The 20,916-nt window shown below is 60.7% G+C and overlaps 1 protein-coding gene across 1 annotated transcript; it reads left to right on the top strand.

The window, feature by feature from the left end:
• Nucleotides 1-740: 740 nt before the first annotated feature.
• LOC126227779 (uncharacterized) lies at nucleotides 741-20,906 on the top strand. Its single transcript, XM_049942258.1, has 7 exons — nucleotides 741-3,316; nucleotides 3,421-6,808; nucleotides 6,917-11,496; nucleotides 11,601-15,156; nucleotides 15,265-17,900; nucleotides 18,137-20,060; nucleotides 20,169-20,906. Exons 1-7 carry the CDS (start codon nucleotides 741-743, stop codon nucleotides 20,904-20,906), a joined length of 19,398 nt encoding a protein of 6,465 aa, XP_049798215.1.
• The last annotated feature ends 10 nt before the right edge of the window (nucleotides 20,907-20,916 follow it).

The following is a 20,916-nucleotide window of genomic DNA, read 5'->3' as shown; positions in this document are numbered from 1 at the left end:
CAGAAGCAGCTGCGCAGAAACAGCTGCGCTGAAGCAGCTGCGCAGAAACAGCTGCGCAGAAACAGCTGCGCAGAAACAGCTGCGCAGAAACAGTGCGCAGAAACAGCTGCGCAGAAACAGCTGCGCAGAAACAGCCGCGCAGAAACAGCCGCGCAGAAACAGCTGCGCAGATACAGCTGCGCAGATACAGCTGCGCAGAAACAGCTGCGCAGAAACAGCTGCGCAGATACAGCTGCGCAGATACAGCTGCGCAGAAACAGCTGCGCAGAAACAGCTGCGCAGAAACAGCTGCGCAGAAACAGCTGCGCAGAAACAGCTGCGCAGGAACAGCTGCGCAGAAACAGCTGCGCAGAAACAGCTGCGCAGAAACAGCTGCGCAGGAACAGCTGCGCAGGAACAGCTGCGCAGAAACAGCTGCGCAGGAACAGCTGCGCAGGAACAGCTACGCAGGAACAGCTGCGCAGGAACAGCTGCGCAGGAACAGCTGCACAGGAACAGCTGCGCAGGAACAGCTGCGCAGGAACAGCTGCGCAGGAACAGCTGCGCAGGAACAGCTGCGCAGAAACAGCTGCGCAGAAACAGCGGCGCAGAAACAGCGGCGCAGAAACACTCTATAGCCTCCGGTTACAGGAGCGTACCTCCATGTTCAATGTTTTTTGGGCAGTTGAACATGTAAAGTTGAATCCCGTACGCGCGTGGTAGGATCTCTAGACCACGCGCGCGTACGGAGTTCGTCACCCATGCTGTTGCAGTGGAGTCTCATCAGAAAATCAGAAACAGCTGCGCAGAAGCGGCTGCGCAGGAACAGCTGCGCAGAAGCGGCTGCGCAGAAGCGGCTGCGCAGAAGCGGCTGCGCAGAAGCGGCTGCGCAGAAGCGGCTGCGCAGAAGCGGCTGCGCAGAAGCGGCTGCGCAGAAGCGGCTGCGCAGAAGCGGCTGCGCAGAAGCGGCTGCGCAGAAGCGGCTGCGCAGAAGCGGCTGCGCAGAAGCGGCTGCGCAGAAGCGGCTGCGGAGAAGCGGCTGCGCAGAAACGGCTGCGCAGAAACGGCTGCGCAGAAACGGCTGCGCAGAAGCGGCTGCGCAGAAGCGGCTGCGCAGAAGCGGCTGCGCAGAAGCGGCTGCGCACAAGCGGCTGCGCAGAAGCGGCTGCGCAGAAGCGGCTGCGCAGAAGCGGCTGCGCAGAAGCGGCTGCGCAGAAGCGGCTGCGCAGAAGCGGCTGCGCAGAAGCGGCTGCGCAGAAGCGGCTGCGCAGAAGCGGCTGCGCAGAAACGGCTGCGCAGAAACGGCTGCGCAGGAACAGCTGCGCAGGAACAGCTGCGCAGGAACAGCTGCGCAGAAACAGCTGCGCAGGAACAGCTGCGCAGGAACAGCTGCGCAGGAACAGCTGCGCAGGAACAGTTGCGCAGGAACAGCTGCGCAGGAACAGCTGCGCAGGAACAGCTGCGCAGGAACAGCTGCGCAGGAACAGCTGCGCAGGTACAGCTGCGCAGGAACAGCTGCGCAGAAACAGCTGCGCAGGAACAGCTGCGCAGGAACAGCTGCGCAGGAACAGCTGCGCAGGTACAGCTGCGCAGGAGCAGCTGCGCAGGAACAGCTGCGCAGGAACAGCTGCGCAGGAACAGCTGCGCAGGAACAGCTGCGCAGAAACAGCTGCGCAGGAACAGCTGCGCAGAAACAGCTGCGCAGGAACAGCTGCGCAGGAACAGCTGCGCAGAAACAGCTGCGCAGAAACAGCTGCGCAGGAACAGCTGCGCAGGAACAGCTGCGCAGGAACAGCTGCGCAGAAACTGCTGTGCAGAAACTGCTGCGCAGAAACTGCTGCGCAGAAACAGCTGCGCAGGAACAGCTGCGCAGGAACAGCTGCGCAGGAACAGCTGCGCAGGAACAGCTGCGCAGGAACAGCTGCGCAGGAACAGCTGCGCAGGAACAGCTGCGCAGAAACAGCTGCGCAGGAACAGCTGCGCAGAAACAGCTGCGCAGGAACAGCTGCGCAGAAACAACTGCGCAGAAACAACTGCGCAGAAACAGCTGCGCAGGAACAGCTGCGCAGAAACAGCTGCGCAGAAACAGCTGCGCAGAAACAGCTTCGCAGAAACAGCTGCGCAGAAACAGCTGCGCAGAAACAGCTGCGCAGAAACAGCTGCGCAGAAACAGCTGCGCAGAAACAGCTGCGCAGGAGCAGCTGCGCAGGAACAGCTGCGCAGGAACAGCTGCACAGGAACAGCTGCGCAGGAACAGCTGCACAGGAACAGGTGCGCAGGAACAGGTGCGCAGGAACAGGTGCGGAGGAACAGGTGCGCAGGAACAGCTGCGCAGGAACAGGTGCGCAGGAGCAGGTGCGCAGGAACAGCTGCGCAGGAACAGCTGCGCAGGAACAGCTGCGCAGGAACAGCTGCGCAGGAACAGCTGCGCAGGAACAGCTGCGCAGGAACAGGTGCGCAGGAACAGGTGCGCAGGAACAGCTGCGCAGGAACAGCTGCGCAGAAACAGCTGCGCAGAAACAGCTGCGCAGAAACAGCTGCGCAGAAACAGCTGCGCAGAAACAGCTGCGCAGAAACAGCTGCGCAGAGACAGCTGCGCAGAGACAGCTGCGCAGATACAGCTGCGCAGAAACAGCTGCGCAGAAACAGCTGCGCAGAAACAGCTGCGCAGAAACAGTTGCGCAGAAACAGCTGCGCAGAAACAGCTGCGCAGAAACAGCTGCGCAGAAACAGCTGCGCAGAAACAGATGCGAAGAAACAGCTGCGCAGAAACAGCTGCGCAGAAACAGCTGCGCAGAAACAGCGGCGCAGAAACAGCGGCGCAGAAACAGCTGCGCAGGAACAGCTGCGCAGAAACAGCTGCGCAGAAACAGCTGCGCAGGAACAGCTGCGCAGGAACAGCTGCGCAGAAACAGCTGCGCAGAAACAGCTGCGCAGAAACAGCTGCGCAGGAACAGCTGCGCAGGAACAGCTGCGCAGAAACAGCTGCGCAGAAACAGCTGCGCAGAAACAGCTGCGCAGAAACAGCTGCGCAGGAACAGCTACGCAGAAACAGCTGCGCAGAAACAGCTGCGCAGAAACAGCTGCGCAGAAACAGCTGCGCAGAAACAGCTGCGCAGAAACAGCTGCGCAGAGACAGCTGCGCAGAAACAGCTGCGCAGAGACAGCTGCGCAGAAACAGCTGCGCAGAAACAGCTGCGCAGAAACAGCTGCGCAGAAACAGCTGCGCAGAAACAGCTGCGCAGAAACAGCTGCGCAGAAACAGCTGCGCAGAAACAGCTGCGCAGAAACAGCTGCGCAGAAACAGCGGCGCAGAAACAGCGGCGCAGAAACAGCGGCGCAGAAACACTCTATAGCCTCTGGTTACAGGAGCGTACCTCCATGTTCAATGTTTTTTGGGCAGTTGAACATGTAAAGTTGAATCCCGTACGCGCGTGGTAGGATCTCTAGACCACGCGCGCGTACGGAGTTCGTCACCCATGCTGTTGCAGTGAAGTCTCATCAGAAAATCAGAAACAGCTGCGCGGAGACGGCTGCGCAGAAGCGGCTGCGCGGAAGCGGCTGCGCGGAAACGGCTGCGCGGAAACGGCTGCGCGGAAACGGCTGCGCGAGAACAGCTGCGCGAGAACAGGTGCGCGGGAACAGGTGCGCGGGAACAGCTGCGCAGGAACAGCTGCGCAGGAACAGCTGCGCAGGAACAGCTGCGCAGGAACAGGTGCGCAGGAACAGGTGCGCAAAAACAGGTGCGCAAAAACAGGTGCGCAGGAACAGGTGCGCAGGAACAGCTGCGCAGGAACAGCTGCGCAGGAACAGCTGCGCAGGAACAGCTGCGCAGAAACAGCTGCGCAGGAACAGCTGCGCAGAAACAGCTGCGCAGAAACAGCTTCGCAGAAACAGCTGCGCAGAAACAGCAGCGCAGGAACGGCTGCGCAGAAACGGCTGCGCAGAAACGGCTGCGCAGAAACGGCTGCGCAGAAACGGCTGCGCAGAAACGGCTGCGCAGAAACGGCTGCGCAGAAACGGCTGCGCAGAAACGGCTCCGCAGAAACGGCTGCGCAGAAACGGCTGCGCAGAAACGGCTGCGCAGAAACGGCTGCGCAGAAACGGCTGCGCAGAAACGGCTGCGCAGAAACAGCTGCGCAGAAACAGCTGCGCAGAAACAGCTGCGCAGAAACAGCTGCGCAGAAGCAGCTGCGCAGAAGCAGCTGCGCAGAAGCAGCTGCGCAGAAGCAGCTGCGCAGAAGCAGCTGCGCAGAAGCAGCTGCGCAGAAACAGCTGCGCAGAAACAGCTGCGCAGAAACAGCTGCGCAGGAACAGCTGCGCAGGAACAGCTGCGCAGGAACAGCTGCGCAGGAACAGCTGCGCAGGAACAGCTGCGCAGGAACAGCTGAACAGGAACAGCTGCGCAGGAACAGCTGCGCAGGAACAGCTGCGCAGAAACAGCTGCGCAGGAACAGCTGCGCAGGAACAGCTGCGCAGGAACAGCTGCGCAGGAACAGCTGCGCAGAAACAGCTGCGCAGAAACAGCTTCGCAGAAACAGCTGCGCAGAAACAGCTGCGCAGGAACAGCTGCGCAGGAACAGCTGCGCAGGAACAGCTGCGCAGGAACAGCTGCGCAGGAACAGCTGCGCAGGTACAGCTGCGCAGGAACAGCTGCGCAGGAACAGCTGCGCAGGAACAGCTGCGCAGGTACAGCTGCGCAGGAACAGTTGCGCAGGAGCAGCTGCGCAGGAACAGCTGCGCAGGAACAGCTGCGCAGAAACAGCTGCGCAGGAACAGCTGCGCAGAAACAGCTGCGCAGAAACAGCTGCGCAGGAACAGCTGCGCAGGAACAGCTGCGCAGGAACAGCTGCGCAGGAACAGCTGCGCAGGAACAGCTGCGCAGAAACAGCTGCGCAGAAACAGCTGCGCAGGAACAGCTGCGCAGGAACAGCTGCGCAGGAACAGCTGCGCAGGAACAGCTGCGCAGAAACTGCTGCGCAGAAACTGCTGCGCAGAAACTGCTGCGCAGAAACAGCTGCGCAATAACAGCTGCGCAGGAACAGCTGCGCAGGAACAGCTGCGCAGGAACAGCTGCGCAGGAACAGCTGCGCAGGAACAGCTGCGCAGGAACAGCTGCGCAGGAACAGCTGCGCAGAAACAGCTGCGCAGGAACAGCTGCGCAGAAACAGCTGCGCAGGAACAGCTGCACAGAAACAACTGCACAGAAACAACTGCGCAGAAACAGCTGCGCAGGAACAGCTGCGCAGAAACAGCTGCGCAGAAACAGCTGCGCAGAAACAGCTTCGCAGAAACAGCTGCGCAGAAACAGCTGCGCAGAAACAGCTGCGCAGGAACAGCTGCGCAGGAACAGCTGCGCAGAAACAGCTGCGCAGAAACAGCTGCGCAGGAACAGCTGCGCAGAAACAGCTGCACAGAAACAGCTGCGCAGGAACAGCTGCGCAGAAACAGCTGCGCAGAAACAGCTGCGCAGAAACAGCTGCGCAGAAACAGCTGCGCAGAAACAGCTGCGCAGAAACAGCTGCGCAGGAACAGCTGCGCAGGAACAGCTGCGCAGAAACAGCTGCGCAGGAGCAGCTGCGCAGGAACAGCTGCGCAGGAACAGCTGCGCAGGAACAGCTGCGCAGGAACAGCTGCGCAGGAACAGGTGCGCAGGAACAGGTGCGCAGGAACAGGTGCGGAGGAACAGGTGCGCAGGAACAGCTGCGCAGGAACAGGTGCGCAGGAGCAGGTGCGCAGGAACAGCTGCGCAGGAACAGCTGCGCAGGAACAGCTGCGCAGGAACAGGTGCGCAGGAACAGGTGCGCAGGAACAGGTGCGCAGGAACAGCTGCGCAGAAACAGCTGCGCAGAAACAGCTGCGCAGAAACAGCTGCGCAGAAACAGCTGCGCAGAAACAGCTGCGCAGAAACAGCTGCGCAGAAACAGCTGCGCAGAAACAGCTGCGCAGAAACAGCTCCGCAGAGACAGCTGCGCAGAGACAGCTGCGCAGAGACAGCTGCGCAGAGACATCTGCGCAGTTACAGCTGCGCAGAAACAGCTGCGCAGAAACAGCTGCGCAGAAACAGCTGCGCAGAAACAGCTGCGCAGAAACAGCTGCGCAGAAACAGCTGCGCAGAAACAGCTGCGCAGAAACAGCTGCGCAGAAACAGCTGCGCAGAAACAGCTGCGCAGAAACAGATGCGAAGAAACAGCTGCGCAGAAACAGCTGCGCAGAAACAGCGGTGCAGAAACAGCGGCGCAGAAACAGCTGCGCAGGAACAGCTGCGCAGGAACAGCTGCGCAGAAACAGCTGCGCAGAAACAGCTGCGCAGGAACAGCTGCGCAGAAACAGCTGCGCAGAAACAGCTGCGCAGAAACAGCTGCGCAGGAACAGCTGCGCAGGAACAGCTGCGCAGAAACAGCTGCGCAGAAACAGCTGCGCAGAAACAGCTGCGCAGAAACAGCTTCGCAGAAACAGCTGCGCAGGAACAGCTACGCAGAAACAGCTGCGCAGAAACAGCTGCGCAGAAACAGCTGCGCAGAAACAGCTGCGCAGAAACAGCTGCGCAGAAACAGCTGCGAAGAAACAGCTGCGCAGAGACAGCTGCGCAGAGACAGCTGCGCAGAAACAGCTGCGAAGAAACAGCTGCGCAGAAACAGCTGCGCAGAAACAGCTGCGCAGAAACAGCTGCGCAGAAACAGCTGCGCAGAAACAGCTGCGCAGAAACAGCTGCGCAGAAACAGCTGCGCAGAAACAGCGGCGCAGAAACAGCGGCGCAGAAACACTCTATAGCCTCCGGTTACAGGAGCGTACCTCCATGTTCAATGTTTTTTGGGCAGTTGAACATGTAAAGTTGAATCCCGTACGCGCGTGGTAGGATCTCTAGACCACGCGCGCGTACGGAGTTCGTCACCCATGCTGTTGCAGTGAAGTCTCATCAGAAAATCAGAAACAGCTGCGCGGAGACGGCTGCGCAGAAGCGGCTGCGCGGAAGCGGCTGCGCGGAAACGGCTGCGCGGAAACGGCTGCGCGGAAACGGCTGCGCGAGAACAGCTGCGCGAGAACAGGTGCGCGGGAACAGCTGCGCGGGAACAGCTGCGCAGGAACAGCTGCGCAGGAACAGCTGCGCAGGAACAGGTGCGCAAAAACAGGTGCGCAGGAACAGCTGCGCAGGAACAGCTGCGCAGGAACAGCTGCGCAGGAACAGCTGCGCAGGAACAGCTGCGCAGAAACAGCTGCGCAGAAGCAGCTGCGCAGAAGCAGCTGCGCAGAAACAGCTGCGCAGAAACAGCTGCGCAGATACAGCTGCGCAGATACAGCTGCGCTGAAACAGCTGCGCAGAAACAGCTGCGCAGGAACAGCTGCGCAGAAACAGCTGCGCAGGAACAGCTGCGCAGGAACAGCTGCGCAGGAACAGCTGCGCAGGAACAGCTGCGCAGGAACAGCTGCGCAGGAACAGCTGCGCAGAAACAGCTGCGCAGGAACAGCTGCACAGGAACAGCTGCGCAGGAACAGCTGCGCAGGAACAGCTGCGCAGGAACAGCTGCGCAGGAACAGCTGCGCAGAAACAGCTGCGCAGAAACAGCTGCGCAGAAACAGCTGCGCAGAAACAGCTGCGCAGAAACAGCTGCGCAGGAACAGCTGCGCAGGAACAGCTGCGCAGGAACAGCTGCGCAGGAACAGCTGCGCAGGAACAGCTGCGCAGGTACAGCTGCGCAGGAACAGCTGCGCAGGAACAGCTGCGCAGGAACAGCTGCGCAGGAACAGCTGCGCAGGAACAGTTGCGCAGGAGCAGCTGCGCAGGAACAGCTGCGCAGGAACAGCTGCGCAGAAACAGCTGCGCAGGAACAGCTGCGCAGAAACAGCTGCGCAGAAACAGCTGCGCAGGAACAGCTGCGCAGGAACAGCTGCGCAGGAACAGCTGCGCAGGAACAGCTGCGCAGAAACAGCTGCGCAGAAACAGCTGCGCAGAAACAGCTGCGCAGGAACAGCTGCGCAGGAACAGCTGCGCAGGAACAGCTGCGCAGGAACAGCTGCGCAGAAACTGCTGCGCAGAAACTGCTGCGCAGAAACAGCTGCGCAGAAACAGCTGCGCAGGAACAGCTGCACAGAAACAGCTGCGCAGAAACAGCTGCGCAGAAACAGCTTCGCAGAAACAGCTGCGCAGAAACAGCTGCGCAGAAACAGCTGCGCAGGAACAGCTGCGCAGAAACAGCTGCGCAGAAACAGCTGCGCAGGAACAGCTGCGCAGGAACAGCTGCGCAGAAACAGCTGCGCAGGAACAGCTGCGCAGAAACAGCTGCGCAGGAACAGCTGCGCAGGAACAGCTGCGCAGGAACAGCTGCGCAGGAACAGCTGCGCAGAAACAGCTGCGCAGAAACAGCTGCGCAGAAACAGCTGCGCAGAAACAGCTGCGCAGGAACAGCTGCGCAGGAACAGCTGCGCAGGAACAGCTGCGCAGGAACAGCTGCGCAGGAACAGCTGCGCAGGAACAGCTGCGCAGGAACAGCTGCGCAGGTACAGCTGCGCAGGAACAGCTGCGCAGGAACAGCTGCGCAGGAACAGCTGCGCAGGAACAGCTGCGCAGGTACAGCTGCGCAGGAACAGTTGCGCAGGAGCAGCTGCGCAGGAACAGCTGCGCAGGAACAGCTGCGCAGAAACAGCTGCGCAGGAACAGCTGCGCAGAAACAGCTGCGCAGAAACAGCTGCGCAGGAACAGCTGCGCAGGAACAGCTGCGCAGGAGCAGCTGTGCAGGAACAGCTGCGCAGGAACAGCTGCGCAGAAACAGCTGCGCAGAAACAGCTGCGCAGAAACAGCTGCGCAGAAACAGCTGCGCGGGAACAGCTGCGCAGGAACAGCTGCGCAGGAACAGCTGCGCAGGAACAGCTGCGCAGGAACAGCTGCGCAGAAACTGCTGCGCAGAAACTGCTGCGCAGAAACAGCTGCGCAGAAACAGCTGCGCAGGAACAGCTGCGCAGGAACAGCTGCGCAGGAACAGCTGCGCAGGAACAGCTGCGCAGGAACAGCTGCGCAGGAACAGCTGCGCAGGAACAGCTGCGCTGGAACAGCTGCGCAGAAACAGCTGCGCAGAAACAGCTGCGCAGAAACAGCTGCGCAGAAACAGCTGCGCAGAAACAGCTGCGCAGGAACAGCTGCGCAGGAACAGCTGCGCAGGAACAGCTGCGCAGGAACAGCTGCGCAGGAACAGCTGCGCAGGAACAGCTGCGCAGGAACAGCTGCGCAGGAACAGCTGCGCAGGAACAGCTGCGCAGGAACAGTTGCGCAGGAGCAGCTGCGCAGGAACAGCTGCGCAGGAACAGCTGCGCAGAAACAGCTGCGCAGGAACAGCTGCGCAGAAACAGCTGCGCAGAAACAGCTGCGCAGGAACAGCTGCGCAGGAACAGCTGCGCAGGAACAGCTGCGCAGGAACAGCTGCGCAGAAACAGCTGCGCAGAAACAGCTGCGCAGAAACAGCTGCGCAGGAACAGCTGCGCAGGAACAGCTGCGCAGGAACAGCTGCGCAGGAACAGCTGCGCAGGAACAGCTGCGCAGGAACAGCTGCGCAGAAACAGCTGCGCAGAAACAGCTGCGCAGAAACAGCTGCGCAGGAACAGCTGCGCAGGAACAGCTGCGCAGGAACAGCTGCGCAGGAACAGCTGCGCAGGAACAGCTGCGCAGGAACAGCTGCGCAGGTACAGCTGCGCAGGAACAGTTGCGCAGGAGCAGCTGCGCAGGAACAGCTGCGCAGGAACAGCTGCGCAGAAACAGCTGCGCAGGAACAGCTGCGCAGAAACAGCTGCGCAGAAACAGCTGCGCAGGAACAGCTGCGCAGGAACAGCTGCGCAGGAGCAGCTGTGCAGGAACAGCTGCGCAGGAACAGCTGCGCAGAAACAGCTGCGCAGAAACAGCTGCGCAGAAACAGCTGCGCAGAAACAGCTGCGCGGGAACAGCTGCGCAGGAACAGCTGCGCAGGAACAGCTGCGCAGGAACAGCTGCGCAGGAACAGCTGCGCAGAAACTGCTGCGCAGAAACTGCTGCGCAGAAACAGCTGCGCAGAAACAGCTGCGCAGGAACAGCTGCGCAGGAACAGCTGCGCAGGAACAGCTGCGCAGGAACAGCTGCGCAGGAACAGCTGCGCAGGAACAGCTGCGCAGGAACAGCTGCGCTGGAACAGCTGCGCAGAAACAGCTGCGCAGGAACAGCTGCGCAGAAACAGCTGCGCAGGAACAGCTGCGCAGAAACAACTGCGCAGAAACAACTGCGCAGAAACAGCTGCGCAGAAACAGCTGCGCAGAAACAGCTGCGCAGAAACAGCTTCGCAGAAACAGCTGCGCAGAAACAGCTGCGCAGAAACAGCTGCGCAGGAACAGCTGCGCAGAAACAGCTGCGCAGAAACAGCTGCGCAGAAACAGCTGCGCAGAAACAGCTGCGCAGAAACAGCTGCGCAGAAACAGCTGCGCAGAAACAGTTGCGCAGGAACAGCTGCGCAGAAACAGCTGCGCAGGAGCAGCTGCGCATGAACAGCTGCGCAGGAACAGCTGCGCAGGAACAGCTGCGCAGGAACAGCTGCGCAGGAACAGGTGCGCAGGAACAGGTGCGCAGGAACAGGTGCGGAGGAACAGGTGCGCAGGAACAGCTGCGCAGGAACAGGTGCGCAGGAGCAGGTGCGCAGGAACAGCTGTGCAGGAACAGCTGCGCAGGAACAGCTGCGCAGGAACAGGTGCGCAGGAACAGGTGCGCAGGAACAGGTGCGCAGGAACAGGTGCGCAGAAACAGCTGCGCAGAAACAGCTGCGCAGAAACAGCTGCGCAGAAACAGCTGCGCAGAAACAGCTGCGCAGAAACAGCTGCGCAGAAACAGCTGCGCAGAAACAGCTGCGCAGAAACAGCTGCGCAGAAACAGCTCCGCAGAAACAGCTGCGCAGAGACAGCTGCGCAGAGACAGCTGCGCAGAGACATCTGCGCAGTTACAGCTGCGCAGAAACAGCTGCGCAGAAACAGCTGCGTAGAAACAGCTGCGCAGAAACAGCTGCGCAGAAACAGCTGCGCAGGAACAGCTGCGCAGAAACAGCTGCGCAGAAACAGCTGCGCAGAAACAGCTGCGCAGGAACAGCTGCGCAGGAACAGCTGCGCAGAAACAGCTGCGCAGAAACAGCTGCGCAGAAACAGCTGCGCAGAAACAGCTGCGCAGAAACAGCTGCGCAGGAACAGCTACGCAGAAACAGCTGCGCAGAAACAGCTGCGCAGAAACAGCTGCGCAGAAACAGCTGCGCAGAAACAGCTGCGCAGAAACAGCTGCGCAGAAACAGCTGCGCAGAAACAGCTGCGCAGAAACAGCTGCGCAGAGACAGCTGCGCAGAAACAGCTGCGAAGAAACAGGTTCGCAGAAACAGCTGCGCAGAAACAGCTGCGCAGAAAAAGCTGCGCAGAAACAGCTGCGCAGAAACAGCTGCGCAGAAACAGCTGCGCAGAAACAGCTGCGCAGAAACAGCTGCGCAGAAACAGCTGCGCAGAAACAGCGGCGCAGAAACAGCGGCGCAGAAACACTCTATAGCCTCCGGTTACAGGAGCGTACCTCCATGTTCAATGTTTTTTGGGCAGTTGAACATGTAAAGTTGAATCCCGTACGCGCGTGGTAGGATCTCTAGACCACGCGCGCGTACGGAGTTCGTCACCCATGCTGTTGCAGTGAAGTCTCATCAGAAAATCAGAAACAGCTGCGCGGAGACGGCTGCGCAGAAGCGGCTGCGCGGAAGCGGCTATGCGGAAACGGCTGCGCGGAAACGGCTGCGCGGAAACGGCTGCGCGGAAACGGCTGCGCGAGAACAGCTGCGCGAGAATAGGTGCGCGGGAACAGCTGCGCAGGAACAGCTGCGCAGGAACAGCTGCGCAGGAACAGCTGCGCAAAAACAGGTGCGCAGGAACAGCTGCGCAGGAACAGCTGCGCAGGAACAGCTGCGCAGAAACAGCTGCGCAGGAACAGCTGCGCAGAAACAGCTGCGCAGAAACAGCTGCGCAGAAACAGCTTCGCAGAAACAGCTGCGCAGGAACAGCTGCGCAGAAACAGCTGCGCAGAAACAGCTGCGCAGGAACAGCTGCGCAGAAAAAGCTGCGCAGAAACAGCTGCGCAGAAACAGCTGCGCAGGAACAGCTGCGCAGAAACAGCTGCGCAGAAACAGCTGCGCAGGAACAGCTGCGCAGAAGCAGCTGCGCAGAAGCAGCTGCGCAGAAGCAGCTGCGCAGAAGCAGCTGCGCAGAAACAGCTGCGCAGAAACAGCTGCGCAGATACAGCTGCGCAGATACAGCTGCGCTGAAACAGCTGCGCAGAAACAGCTGCGCAGAAACAGCTGCGCAGAAACATCTGCGCAGGAACAGCTGCGCAGGAACAGCTGCGCAGGAACAGCTGCGCAGGAACAGCTGCGCAGGAACAGCTGCGCAGAAACAGCTGCGCAGAAACAGCTGCGCAGGAACAGCTGCGCAGGAACAGCTGCGCAGGAACAGCTGCGCAGGAACAGCTGCGCAGGAACAGCTGCGCAGGAACAGCTGCGCAGGAACAGCTGCGCAGGTACAGCTGCGCAGGAACAGCTGCGCAGGAACAGCTGCGCAGGAACAGCTGCGCAGGAACAGCTGCGCAGGAACAGCTGCGCAGGTACAGCTGCGCAGGAACAGTTGCGCAGGAACAGCTGCGCAGGAACAGCTGCGCAGAAACAGCTGCGCAGGAACAGCTGCGCAGAAACAGCTGCGCAGAAACAGCTGCGCAGGAACAGCTGCGCAGGAACAGCTGCGCAGGAACAGCTGCGCAGGAACAGCTGCGCAGGAACAGCTGCGCAGGAACAGCTGCGCAGGAACAGCTGCGCAGAAACAGCTGCGCAGAAACAGCTGCGCAGGAACAGCTGCGCAGAAACAGCTGCGCAGAAACAGCTGCGCAGAAACAGCTGCGCAGGAACAGCTGCGCAGGAACAGCTGCGCAGGAACAGCTGCGCAGGAACAGCTGCGCAGAAACTGCTGCGCAGAAACTGCTGCGCAGAAACAGCTGCGCAGAAACAGCTGCGAAGGAACAGCTGCGCAGAAACAGCTGCGCAGAAACAGCTGCGCAGAAACAGCTGCGCAGAAACAGCTGCGCAGAAACAGCTGCGCAGAAACAGCTGCGCAGGAACAGCTGCGCTGAAACAGCTGCGCAGAAACAGCTGCGCAGAAACAGCTGCGCAGGAACAGCTGCGCAGGAACAGCTGCGCAGGAACAGCTGCGCAGGAACAGCTGCGCAGGAACAGCTGCGCAGAAACAGCTGCGCAGGAACAGCTGCGCAGGAACAGCTGCGCAGGAACAGCTGCGCAGGAACAGCTGCGCAGAAACTGCTGCGCAGAAACTGCTGCGCAGAAACTGCTGCGCAGAAACAGCTGCGCAGAAACAGCTGCGCAGGAACAGCTGCGCAGGAACAGCTGCGCAGGAACAGCTGCGCAGGAACAGCTGCGCAGGAACAGCTGCGCAGGAACAGCTGCGCAGGAACAGCTGCGCAGAAACAGCTGCGCAGGAACAGCTGCGCAGAAACAGCTGCGCAGGAACAGCTGCGCAGAAACAACTGCGCAGAAACAACTGCGCAGAAACAGCTGCGCAGAAACAGCTGCGCAGAAACAGCTTCGCAGAAACAGCTGCGCAGAAACAGCGGCGCAGAAACAGCTGCGCAGGAACAGCTGCGCAGGAACAGCTGCGCAGAAACAGCTGCGCAGAAACAGCTGCGCAGGAACAGCTGCGCAGAAACAGCTGCGCAAAAACAGCTGCGCAGGAACAGCTGCGCAGAAACAGCTGCGCAGAAACAGCTGCGCAGAAACAGCTGCGCAGAAACAGCTGCGCAGAAACAGCTGCGCAGGAACAGCTGCGCAGAAACAGCTGCGCAGGAGCAGCTGCGCAGGAACAGCTGCGCAGGAACAGCTGCGCAGGAACAGCTGCGCAGGAACAGCTGCGCAGGAACAGCTGCGCAGGAACAGCTGCGCAGGAACAGGTGCGCAGGAACAGGTGCGGAGGAACAGGTGCGCAGGAACAGCTGCGCAGGAACAGGTGCGCAGGAGCAGGTGCGCAGGAACAGCTGCGCAGGAACAGCTGCGCAGGAACAGCTGCGCAGGAACAGGTGCGCAGGAACAGGTGCGCAGGAACAGGTGCGCAGGAACAGCTGCGCAGAAACAGCTACGCAGAAACAGCTGCGCAGAAACAGCTGCGCAGAAACAGCTGCGCAGAAACAGCTGCGCAGAAACAGCTGCGCAGAAACAGCTGCGCAGAAACAGCTGCGCAGAAACAGCTCCGCAGAAACAGCTGCGCAGAGACAGCTGCGCAGAGACAGCTGCGCAGAGACATCTGCGCAGTTACAGCTGCGCAGAAACAGCTGCGCAGAAACAGCTGCGCAGAAACAGCTGCGCAGAAACAGCTGCGCAGAAACAGCTGCGCAGAAACAGCTGCGCAGAAACAGCTGCGCAGAAACAGCTGCGCAGGAACAGATGCGAAGAAACAGCTGCGCAGAAACAGCTGCGCAGAAACAGCTGCGCAGAAACAGCGGCGCAGAAACAGCGGCGCAGAAACAGCTGCGCAGGAACAGCTGCGCAGGAACAGCTGCGCAGAAACAGCTGCGCAGAAACAGCTGTGCAGGAACAGCTGCGCAGAAACAGCTGCGCAGAAACAGCTGCGCAGAAACAGCTACGCAGGAACAGCTGCGCAGGAACAGCTGCGCAGGAACAGCTGCGCAGAAACAGCTGCGCAGAAACAGCTGCGCAGAAACAGCTGCGCAGAAACAGCTTCGCAGAAACAGCTGCGCAGGAACAGCTACGCAGAAACAGCTGCGCAGAAACAGCTGCGCAGAAACAGCTGCGCAGAAACAGCTGCGCAGAAACAGCTGCGCAGAAACAGCTGCGCAGAAACAGCTGCGCAGAGACAGCTGCGCAGAGACAGCTGCGCAGAAACAGCTGCGAAGAAACAGCTGCGCAGAAACAGCTGCGCAGAAACAGCTGCGCAGAAAAAGCTGCGCAGAAACAGCTGCGCAGAAACAGCTGCGCAGAAACAGCTGCGCAGAAACAGCTGCGCAGAAACAGCTGCGCAGAAACAGCTGCGCAGAAACAGCGGCGCAGAAACAGCGGCGCAGAAACACTCTATAGCCTCCGGTTACAGGAGCGTACCTCCATGTTCAATGTTTTTTGGGCAGTTGAACATGTAAAGTTGAATCCCGTACGCGCGTGGTAGGATCTCTAGACCACGCGCGCGTACGGAGTTCGTCACCCATGCTGTTGCAGTGAAGTCTCATCAGAAAATCAGAAACAGCTGCGCGGAGACGGCTGCGCAGAAGCGGCTGCGCGGAAGCGGCTGCGCGGAAACGGCTGCGCGGAAACGGCTGCGCGGAAACGGCTGCGCGAGAACAGCTGCGCGAGAACAGGTGCGCGGGAACAGCTGCGCGGGAACAGCTGCGCAGGAACAGCTGCGCAGGAACAGCTGCGCAGGAACAGCTGCGCAGGAACAGGTGCGCAAAAACAGGTGCGCAGGAACAGGTGCGCAGGAACAGCTGCGCAGGAACAGCTGCGCAGGAACAGCTGCGCAGGAACAGCTGCGCAGGAACAGCTGCGCAGAAACAGCTGCGCAGGAACAGCTGCGCAGGAACAGCTGCGCAGAAACAGCTGCGCAGAAACAGCTGCGCAGAAACAGCTGCGCAGAAACAGCTTCGCAGAAACAGCTGCGCTGGAACAGCTGCGCAGAAACGGCTGCGCAGAAACGGCTGCGCAGAAACGGCTGCGCAGAAACGGCTGCGCAGAAACGGCTGCGCAGAAACGGCTGCGCAGAAACGGCTGCGCAGAAAAGGCTGCGCAGAAACGGCTGCGCAGAAACGGCTGCGCAGAAACGGCTGCGCAGAAGCGGCTGCGCAGAAACGGCTGCGCAGAAGCGGCTGCGCAGAAGCAGCTGCGCAGAAGCAGCTGCGCAGAAGCAGCTGCGCAGAAGCAGCTGCGCAGAAGCAGCTGCGCAGAAGCAGCTGCGCAGAAGCAGCTGCGCAGAAGCAGCTGCGCAGAAACAGCTGCGCGGATACAGCTGCGCAGATACAGCTGCGCAGAAACAGCTGCGCAGAAACAGCTGCGCAGAAACAGCTGCGCAGAAACAGCTGCGCAGAAACAGCTGCGCAGGAACAGCTGCGCAGGAACAGCTGCGCAGGAACAGCTGCGCAGGAACAGCTGCGCAGGAACAGCTGCGCAGGAACAGCTGCGCAGGAACAGCTGCGCAGGAACAGCTGCGCAGGAACAGCTGCGCAGGAACAGCTGCGCAGGTACAGCTGCGCAGGAACAGCTGCGCAGAAACAGCTGCGCAGGAACAGCTGCGCAGGAACAGCTGCGCAGGAACAGCTGCGCAGGAACAGCTGCGCAGGTACAGCTGCGCAGGAACAGCTGCGCAGGAACAGCTGCGCAGGAACAGCTGCGCAGGAACAGCTGCGCAGAAACAGCTGCGCAGGAACAGCTGCGCAGAAACAGCTGCGCAGGAACAGCTGCGCAGAAACAGCTGCGCAGGAACAGCAGCGCAGGAACAGCTGCGCAGGAACAGCTGCGCAGGAACAGCTGCGCAGAAACAGCTGCGCAGAAACAGCTGCGCAGGAACAGCTGCGCAGAAACAGCTGCGCAGAAACAGCTGCGCAGGAACAGCTGCGCAGGAACAGCTGCGCAGGAACAGCTGCGCAGGAACAGCTGCGCAGAAACAGCTGCGCAGGAACAGCTGCGCAGAAACAGCTGCGCAGAAACAGCTGCGCAGAAACAGCTGCACAGAAACAGCTTCGCAGAAACAGCTGCGCAGGAACAGCTGCGCAGAAACAGCTGCGCAGAAACAGCTGCGCAGGAACAGCTGCGCAGAAAAAGCTGCGCAGAAACAGCTGCGCAGAAACAGCTGCGCAGGAACAGCTGCGCAGAAACAGCTGCGCAGAAACAGCTGCGCAGGAACAGCTGCGCAGAAACAGCTGCGCAGAAACAGCTGCGCAGAAACAGCTGCGCAGAAACAGCTGCGCAGAAACAGCTGCGCAGAAACAGCTGCGCAGGAACAGCTGCGCAGAAACAGCTGCGCAGGAGCAGCTGCGCAGGAACAGCTGCGCAGGAACAGCTGCGTAGGAACAGCTGCGCAGGAACAGCTGCGCAGGAACAGGTGCGCAGGAACAGCTGCGCAGGAACAGGTGCGGAGGAACAGGTGCGCAGGAACAGCTGCGCAGGAACAGGTGCGCAGGAGCAGGTGCGCAGGAACAGCTGCGCAGGAACAGCTGCGCAGGAACAGCTGCGCAGGAACAGGTGCGCAGGAACAGGTGCGCAGGAACAGCTGCGCAGAAACAGCTGCGCAGAAACAGCTGCGCAGAAACAGCTGCGCAGGAACAGCTGCGCAGAAACAGCTGCGCAGAAACAGCTGCGCAGAAACAGCTGCGCAGAAACAGCTGCGCAGAAACAGCTGCGCAGAAACAGCTGCGCAGAAACAGCTGCGCAGAGACAGCTGCGCAGAGACAGCTGCACAGAGACAGCTGCGCAGAAACAGCTGCGCAGATACAGCTGCGCAGAAACAGCTGCGCAGAAACAGCTGCGCAGAAACAGCTGCGCAGAAACAGCTGCGCAGAAACAGCTGCGCAGAAACAGCTGCGCAGAAACAGATGCGCAGAAACAGCTGCGCAGAAACAGCTGCACAGAAACAGCTGCGCAGAAACAGCTGCGCAGAAACAGCTGCGCAGAAACAGCTGCGCAGAAACAGCTGCGCAGAAACATCTGCGCAGAAACAGCTGCGCAGAAACAGATGCGCAGAAACAGCTGCGCAGAAACAGCTGCGCAGAAACAGCGGCGCAGAAACAGCGGCGCAGAAACACTCTATAGCCTCCGGTTACAGGAGCGTACCTCCATGTTCAATGATTTTTGGGCAGTTGAACATGTAAAGTTGAATCCCGTACGCGCGTGGTAGGATCTCTAGACCACGCGCGCGTACGGAGTTCGTCACCCATGCTGTTGCAGTGAAGTCTCTTCAGAAAATCAGAAACAGCTGCGCGGAGACGGCTGCGCAGAAGCGGCTGCGCGGAAGCGGCTGCGCGGAAGCGGCTGCCCGGAAGCGGCTGCGCGGAAACGGCTGCGCGGAAACGGCTGCGCGGAAACGGCTGCGCGGAAACGGCTGCGCGGAAACGGCCGCGCGGGAACAGGTGCGGGGGAACAGGTGCGCAGGAACAGCTGCGCAGGAACAGCTGCGCAGGAACAGCTGCGCAGGAACAGCTGCGCAGGAACAGGTGCGCAGGAGCAGGTGCGCAAAAACAGGTGCGCAAAAACAGGTGCGCAGGAATAGGTGCGCAGGAACAGGTGCGCAGGAACAGCTGCGCAGGAACAGCTGCGCAGGAACAGCTGCGCAGGAACAGCTGCGCAGGAACAGGTGCGCAGGAACAGCTGCGCAGGAACAGCTGCGCAGGAACAGCTGCGCAGGAACAGCTGCGCAGGAACAGCTGCGCAGAAACAGCTGCGCAGAAACAGCAGCGCAGAAACAGCTGCGCAGAAACAGCCGCGCAGAAACAGCCTCGCAGAAACAGCCGCGCAGAAACAGCCGCGCAGCAACAGCCGCGCAGCAACAGCCGCGCAGGAACAGCCGCGCAGGAACAGCCGCGCAGGAACAGCCGCGCAGGAACAGCTGCGCAGGAACAGCTGCGCAGGAACAGCTGCGCAGAAACAGCTGCGCAGAAACAGCTGCGCAGGAACAGCTGCGCAGGAACAGCTGCGCAGGATCAGCTGCGCAGAAACAGCTGCGCAGAAACAGCTGCGCAGGAACAGCTGCGCAGGAACAGCTGCGCAGAAACAGCTGCGCAGAAACAGCTGCGCAGAAACAGCTGCGCAGAAACAGCTGCGCAGGAACAGCTGCGCAGAAACAGCTGCGCAGAAACAGCTGCGCAGAAACAGCTGCGCAGGAACAGCTGCGCAGAAACAGCTGCGCAGAAACAGCTGCGCAGAAACAGCTGCGCAGAAACAGCTTCGCAGAAACAGCTGCGCAGAAACAGCTGCGCAGAAACAGCTGCGCAGAAACAGCTGCGCAGGAACAGCTGCGCAGAAACAGCTGCGCAGAAACAGCTGCGCAGAAACAGCTGCGCAGGAACAGCTGCGCAGAAACAGCTGCGCAGAAACAGCTGCGCAGGAACGGCTGCGCAGAAACAGCTGCGCAGAAACAGCTGCGCAGAAACAGCTTCGCAGAAACAGCTGCGCAGGAACAGCTGCGCAGAAACAGCTGCGCAGAAGCAGCTGCGCAGAAACAGCTGCGCAGAAACAGCTGCGCAGAAACAGCTGCGCAGAAACAGCTGCGCAGAAACAGCTGCGCAGGAACAGCTGCGCAGAAACAGCTGCGCAGGAGCTGCTGCGCAGGAACAGCTGTGCAGGAGCAGCTGCGCAGGAACAGCTGCGCAGGAACAGCTGCGCAGGAACAGCTGCGCAGGAACAGCTGCGCAGGAACAGCTGCGCAGGAACAGCTGCGCAGGAACAGGTGCGCAGGAACAGGTGCGCAGGAACAGCTGCGCAGGAACAGCTGCGCAGGAACAGGTGCGCACGAACAGCTGCGCAGGAACAGGTGCGCAGGAACAGGTGCGCAGGAACAGGTGCGCAGGAACAGCTGCGCAGGAACAGGTGCGCAGGAACAGCTGCGCAGGAACAGCTGCGCAGGGACAGCTGCGCAGGAACAGGTGCGCAGGAACAGGTGCGCAGGAACAGCTGCGCAGTAACAGCTGCGCAGAAACAGCTGCGCAGAAACAGCCGCGCAGAAACAGCTGCGCAGAAACAGCTGCGCAGAAACAGCTGCGCAGAAACAGCTGCGCAGAAACAGCTGCGCAGAAACAGCTGCGCAGAGACAGCTGCGCAGAGACAGCTGCGCAGAGACAGCTGCGCAGAGACAGCTGCGCAGAAACAGCTGCGCAGAAACAGCTGCGCAGAAACAGCTGCGCAGAAACAGCTGCGCAGAAACAGCTGCGCAGAAACAGCTGCGCAGAAACAGCTGCGCAGAAACAGCTGCGCAGAAACAGCGGCGCAGAAACACTCTATAGCCTCCGGTTACAGGAGCGTACCTCCATGTTCAATGTTTTTTGGGCAGTTGAACATGTAAAGTTGAATCCCGTACGCGCGTGGTAGGATCTCTAGACCACGCGCGCGTACGGAGTTCGTCACCCATGCTGTTGCAGTGAAGTCTCATCAGAAAATCAGAAACAGCTGCGCGGAGACGGCTGCGCAGAAGCGGCTGCGCGGAAGCGGCTGCGCGGAAACGGCTGCGCGGAAACGGCTGCGCGGAAACGGCTGCGCGGAAACGGCTGCGCGGGAACGGCTGCGCGGGAACGGCTGCGCGGGAACAGGTGCGCGGGAACAGGTGCGCGGGAACAGGTGCGCGGGAACAGCTGCGCAGGAACAGCTGCGCAGGAACAGGTGCGCAGGAACAGGTGCGCAGGAACAGGTGCGCAGGTACAGGTGCGCAGGAACAGGTTCGCAGGAACAGGTGCGCAGGAACAGCTGCGCAGGAACAGCTGCGCAGGAACAGGTGCGCAGGAACAGCTGCGCAGGAACAGCTGCGCAGGAACAGCTGCGCAGGAACAGCTGCGCAGGAACAGCTGCGCAGAAACAGCTGCGCAGAAACAGCTGCGCAGAAACAGCCGCGCAGAAACAGCCTCGCAGAAACAGCCTCGCAGAAACAGCCGCGCAGAATCAGCCGCGCAGAAACAGCCGCGCAGGAACAGCCGCGCAGGAACAGCCGCGCAGGAACAGCTGCACAGGAACAGCTGCGCAGGAACAGCTGCGCAGGAACAGCTGCGCAGGAACAGCTGCGCAGGAACAGCTGCGCAGGAACAGCTGCGCAGAAACAGCGGCGCAGAAACAGCGGCGCAGAAACACTCTATAGCCTCCGGTTACAGGAGCGTACCTCCATGTTCAATGTTTTTTGGGCAGTTGAACATGTAAAGTTGAATCC

The sequence above is a fragment of the Schistocerca nitens genome, unplaced genomic scaffold, assembly GCF_023898315.1.
Source record: "Schistocerca nitens isolate TAMUIC-IGC-003100 unplaced genomic scaffold, iqSchNite1.1 HiC_scaffold_342, whole genome shotgun sequence".
Classification (NCBI taxonomy): domain Eukaryota; kingdom Metazoa; phylum Arthropoda; class Insecta; order Orthoptera; family Acrididae; genus Schistocerca; species Schistocerca nitens.
Note: the sequence above shows the minus strand (reverse complement) of the source record. Positions and strands in the feature narration are given on the sequence as shown.